Source organism: Pan paniscus, chromosome 1 (assembly GCF_029289425.2).
Source record: "Pan paniscus chromosome 1, NHGRI_mPanPan1-v2.0_pri, whole genome shotgun sequence".
In the NCBI taxonomy this organism is placed as follows: domain Eukaryota; kingdom Metazoa; phylum Chordata; class Mammalia; order Primates; family Hominidae; genus Pan; species Pan paniscus.
Genome location: NC_073249.2, coordinates 162,646,970 through 162,652,969, shown reverse-complemented (window position 1 = coordinate 162,652,969; position 6,000 = coordinate 162,646,970). Strand labels below are relative to the sequence as shown.

General features: G+C 37.0%; 1 protein-coding gene across 11 annotated transcripts in view; it reads left to right on the top strand.

Annotated features, from left to right (window-relative positions):
* The first annotated feature begins 654 nt into the window (after positions 1 to 654).
* UBE2U (ubiquitin conjugating enzyme E2 U) overlaps positions 655 to 6,000 on the top strand; it is a 64,285-nt gene continuing 58,939 nt past the window's right edge. For 8 of the 11 annotated variants that reach the window (XM_055091755.3, XM_034966611.4, XM_034966622.4 and 5 more), the window contains exons 1-3: positions 658 to 1,764; positions 3,291 to 3,372; positions 4,427 to 4,519. In XM_055091755.3, the coding sequence (XP_054947730.1) occupies positions 1,699 to 1,764; positions 3,291 to 3,372; positions 4,427 to 4,519 (241 nt within the window). In that variant the 5' untranslated portion in view covers positions 658 to 1,698. Of the gene's footprint in view, positions 1,765 to 3,290; positions 3,373 to 4,426; positions 4,520 to 6,000 lie in introns of all 11 variants that reach the window. The other 3 variants (XM_034966616.2, XM_055091742.1, XM_057298686.2) reach the window with 2 other exon arrangements.

The window sequence follows — 6,000 nt, the reverse complement described above, 5'->3', positions numbered from 1 at the left end:
CATAGCTATTCAAATAAAGCCAAACTTCCTACTGTATAGTGCCCCATCTTTATCACACCCCTCCCAGGCTCCTCCACAACCTCCCTGACCTTCCCTTGTTCCCTTTTCAAGACAAGCTCTTTCCTCACTCAAAAATATCTTGTTTTCCTCTTCCTAGAACTCTCTGCCCTCAATATTTCATGTAGCAGGCTCCTTCTCATCTTTCATGTATGAGTTCAAAACCCCATTCCTTACAGAGGCATTTCCTGACTACCATTTCTAATCCTTAATGATCTACCCCAATCTCTATCATGGTACTGTTTTATTATTGTCCACATAACGTTTATCACCATCTGAAATCACGATTTTTGTTTTGCATACTTGTTTATTGTATGTTGGAGCCATAAAGACATTTACTTCATTTGAATCTTTCAAGTAAAAAAAAAGTATTTAATAAATATTTGTAAAATGAATGGACTAAATGAACATCCGGATTCCATAAAATTAGTAAGTAAAAAGTAAAAAAAGAAAGTATTCTGAACAAAGATGCCAGGCTCTGTAGTTGGCGCTGGCAATGGAACCGTGTCTTTCAGTAGTTCCCACTCTGGTGAAGATAATAGACAATTGTGATGCCGTATGGCAAATGTTAACTAGGAGGCAAATAGAAGGTCCTGTGGGATCACAAAAGAAAGGATCCCTTAAAGAGTCGTTAAAATCTGAAGGATGAGTGAGTGAAGGGGAAATGAGGGCTGAAGGGGTGGAAGGAATGTGGTAAACGCCTAGGTAGAAGGAACAGCAGGTGCGAAACTGTGCGGGAAGAGATGGGAATCAGAGAAATTTTAAGCAGTTCCCTGTTCCTGGAGCACTTTCCCAGGGTGATTGTAGGATTTGATGACATAATAGCATGCACACTACTGTGAATGGTAACTCGCCATGTAAGTTAAGATATTGTTATGCAGACCTGTACCTACCAGTCACTTACTATATCTTTTGATATTCAAAGAAAAAGGAAGGATAATTTCGAAGAGGGACTTCGTGGGACGGCTTCTGTGACTTACACGCTGGGTCCTGGGACCTCATCCCATCCTCTAGTTTTGTACAGTCCATGTTCGTGGCCTGAGAAGGCGTGGTGTTGCCTTGACCACGAATCTCATTGGCCTTTCAAAGGGGAAACTGTTGTAGGATTGGCTGTGGAGATAGTAAGAGGCCTGCCCCCTGTCGCTGATTGGGTGAGAGCGGCCAACCCCCTGCCTCCGTCTCTTGGCGGCCCCACGCGGGCCTGTAGCTTGGCAACCGATTTGCTTCCTCCGGTGCGTGGCTGCGGGGTTGCACCTGTGTAGCGGAGACAACCTGCTAGGACCTTAATAGGCGTACACCGCTCACTCCCACTCACGCGCTGACGACATGGGCTTGTCTCCGTTGCTCATCCAAGTTTGTCTTGAGACTGGGCTGTGAGCTGACACTGCAGTGAAACGCCGCAGATGAGGAAGTGCCCAAGTCTTCCTTCGGGAAGTTCTCGTTTAGAGGAGTCAGGAGAAAAAGTCATTGTTATATCCCAAATTTAGAAGCCACATATCTTGGTACCGTTCTGAGGTTCTAGAAAGCAAGTAACTTCTATCAGTTTACTAAGTGTGGGAAAGTGACCCATAACTTCAAACATCTGCCTCAGAGTAAACCTGAGGCATTTGGGGACAAGTGTCAGACCCTCCGCTGCCTATCATGCACGGCAGAGCTTACCTCTTGCTGCACAGAGACTTCTGTGATCTCAAGGAGAACAATTATAAGGTAAGTACTGGGCACGTGGAGGGATGTGTTTCATTGTGCAATAATTTTTAAGAGGCAGTTTAACCCATTTTATTCTATAAGTCGTAATTTAGTTAAACCTGATTTGCCACTACAGTATTGTTATTTAATAAATCCATTTCACTGAAGTAATGTGTTTCATATTAATAACAATTATTATTACTTCAAAATAATAATGCTTAACAATATTGAACATATTATGCAGAGTAATTTATGTGGATCTAGGCACTGAATATCAGGGTCTGTCATGTAGTTAGTGACTAGTAGGTGCAGACTTATGCTCATTAATTATAATACTATACAATAAGTAGTATTTCATTTTACCTACCAAAAACCTAAGCCTCAGAAATATTCTGTAAAGATTTTGTCCCATGATTCCATTACAGGGTTTTCGGACTTCAAAGCCCTAGTTCTTAATTCCTGTGTTCGTTCCACTGCTTACTGTCTGGTGCACTTTTACCAGCATAACACATAAATTCCTTCCCTTTATAGTTTTAACACAAAAGAAGCAATGTCCTTGGCCTTAAACGCCACCAATGAAGTTATCAGTGTCCATGGGTGCCACAGACTGATTTACGGAAAATGAAAAATGGAAGAGGGGGTGAAGAGGGAGTGCTTAAGAGAAAGAATAGAAAGAAAGCTGTCCATGAAAGGTATAGAGTGCTTCCCACAGTTGCTTCAGGTGTAGTTCAGTGGCATTGTTCAGTTTTTACGTCTGCTATAAAAGTACTGCCTTCACTGGAGATGTTAGGAACAATTATGCAGTCCAACAGCAAACATTCCAGGGGCATGGACCTAACATTTGATATTGTTTCTGCTCATCCTGAGCTTTGTAGTTCTCTGTTGAAAGAGAATCCAATGAAGGAATATATAAATATAGATAATAGAGAGACAGTGCTCACCCGGACAAGCACTAACATACTCAATAACTATGTGGGTGCTCAGAAGTGTTTTTATGTGTTTGTAAGTGTGTTACTTAACGTAATTCATAAGGTTTTCTATGAAATACATTCTTGTCCCTCCATTGGAACAACTCCTCAAGTATAGGAAAACTTTGCTTTTATATACAAGCGTAATTTTGGATTTTTTCCTAATGAAAATGTTCCCACTTCATGCCTTTCATATAGCATTCATATAGCTCTAAAATGTTTTGAAGAAACATGCGCTTTCCAACTATTTCTTTCTTTTAAAATTTGAATCTTAAATTGGTTATTGATTTACACATACAGTATATAAGTCACACATCCTAATCTTGACTTTCTAGTTCCACTTGTGATTTCTACACTTACGATTTATTTTTATTTACTATTGCATATGTTTTCTGGGATCTATATTAACTTCTGTGTAATAAGACATATAACACTTTCCCAGAGCAGCAAATAAATAAACTTATCAAGGAAAGAAAATTAAGAGTTTTTAGAATTCAGTGTGACCTGGTATATGATTTTCAAAACTTCAATAAATACTTAATAAGTTTCATCTGATTTAATTTTGTTTTTAACTTCAAGGGTATCACTGCTAGGCCTGTAAGTGAAGATATGATGGAATGGGAAGTCGAAATTGAAGGTCTACAGAATTCAGTTTGGCAGGGTTTGTATTTTCAAAACCAATCTATTTTTTAAAAAAGTCTTTATACCATTATTAGCCCATCCTCTTTTTATGTAGGATAAGGTCGCATTATATAAATTTCCTGAAATTCTTCTTCATATGCATAAGTTTGCATTATACCAGTTGTCTAAAATTCTAAAAATATTCCCATTATTTTTTCATTTATGACTCTTTTGCCATGTGTCAACATAGATGGAAATTTGGGGTATTTTTCTTTATGCCAAATCTTAATTTTATTACATTTTTAAGAAGCAGACACAATAAAGCATATCAACTGAGAATATCTTCTGTCTTCCATGAGATCAGGGAATAACTATCAAAATTCCTATTGGCTTCAAAATCCCACAGTTAATTCTCATTTTTTCCTTTATGATTTTCCCCCAAATTTTCATAAATCAAAAAATCTCAAGAACATTAAGCCACTATAAACTTTAACGATCATGTTTTCTTTCAATTGTGGATTAGTAAGATAGATTCCTTGAGTGAGGTAGGGGAGAAAAACACATCAGCTGATAATTACAATAAACTATACGTTATTATGGATTTTGAACAGAATGCTAAAGAGGAAGAGGATTAGTTAATTATGCCTGAGGGAGTCAGGAATGTCTTCCCAAGGAGATCACATTTGAGTTGAGTCCTGAAGAATGTGTAAGAGTCTGCCAGGTTCAGAAGAAGGAGAAGGAAATTCGGGCAGAGTAAACAGCGCAGCAAAGACTTGTAGACAAGAAAGGGTGTAGCAGATTCTGGGAACGTGAGTTCAGTCAATACGAGATACAACAGAGGCAGTGGATGTTAGGGGGACAAAGGTAGTAGATGGAAAGGACTAGTGGGAAAGAGACTGAAAACGTATGATTATAATAGATTGTGAAGTGTCTGTTATACTATCCAGAGGAGTCTGTGCACTCTATGAATTAATTTACTTAAAAATAAAACTGTGGAAAGACTAAACCGTAGAGAGAAACTCCAGTGTTAATCAGGTTACAGTTAATCAATACAACATGACACTTTAGTAAAAATGTTTATTTCTATATTATAGGTTTAGTCTTCCAACTGACAATACATTTTACATCGGAGTACAACTATGCTCCCCCAGTTGTGAAATTTATCACAATTCCTTTTCATCCAAATGGTAAGAACTAAATGACATTTTTATCATTAGAGGCTTTGTCCCTATTATCCTTGTTTCTTATAATAATCATGTTTCTTTTTAAGAACTTTATTATGATTCTAAAAGTAAGAACTCTCATTGGAGAAAATATGAAAAGGCTGGAAAAAATTAGCAATCACCTTAAATCCTAATGCAAAGAGAAAATACTGTCAACATTTTGCCAAATTTATTTTCCTTTTTTCTAAGTATGAATTTTTTCTATACAGTTGAGGTATTATGCATGAAGTTTTGCCTCTAGGTTTTTAATTTTATTTATTTTATGGTGTTTTTTTTGAGACAGAGTCTCTCTCTGTCACCCAGGCTGGAATGCAGTGGTGTGATCTCGACTCACTGCAACCTTCACCTCCCAGGTTCAATCGACTCTCCTGCCTCAGCCTCCCCAGTAGCTGGGACTACAGGCATGCACCACCACACCTGGCTAGTTTTTGTATTTTTAGCAGAGATGGGGTTTCACCATGTTGGCCAAGCTGGTCTTGAACTCCTGACCATCCGCCCGCTTTGGCCTCCCAAAATGCTGGGATTATAGCTGTGAACCACTGCGCCTGGCCTAGGTTTTTAATTTTAAAACTATATGTCTTTTTTCTGCATTACTAAACAGTCTTCAAAAGATCATCTTAAATGGTTCAACAATACACTTAACCATTTCTGTATTGTTCAATATTTTAGTTGGATCTAATTTTTCATTATTATAAAAAAATGATGCACTGGACAGATTAACTTTTTTTAAATAAAAGGTAAGTTAGATTGCTACTTAAAGTTATACACAAAACCAATTCCTGAAGGATCAAAAATCTAAAAATTTTAAATGCTGGAAAAGAAGGAAATCTAATAGAATTTTTATGGGCTTGGTGAGGAAGACGTTTCTCAGCATGATAAAACCCAGTAACTGTATGGAAAATATGACACATTAAACTGCAAAACCTGTTAAAACTTCTCTACGGCCCAGGACATTATACTCAGAGGTCAAAGACACTGACTTTTGCAAACTGAGGGAAAATATTTGCAATGCATGTAACAGAATATGTATATCATATGAAGAACACTTGTCAATCAATAAAAAAAGAACATAAAGCAATTAAAAAATGGAGAAAGGCTATAAACAAACACTGGATAGAATAAACAACAAAAATAAACATAAAAAGATTATCAATCTCACTACTAAGAAAATAAAAGCAAATTAAAACAAAAAGTATTGTTATTTATCACATATTCATAAAATGTCAAAATATAACATACATATTTAGTAGGCATGGGCAGACATTGTTCCTCTGATATAATCATGACCTTTTGAGGAAGTAGTGTGACAGTTTCTAATCAGGTATAATATGCATATATCCCTAAATTCCCATAGTACCATGTTTATAAACGATTCTGTAGAAATATTAGCACAAGTGTGCAAGAGTGTGTTATATTTAAAGATGTTTATTCCCACCAGGCTCAGT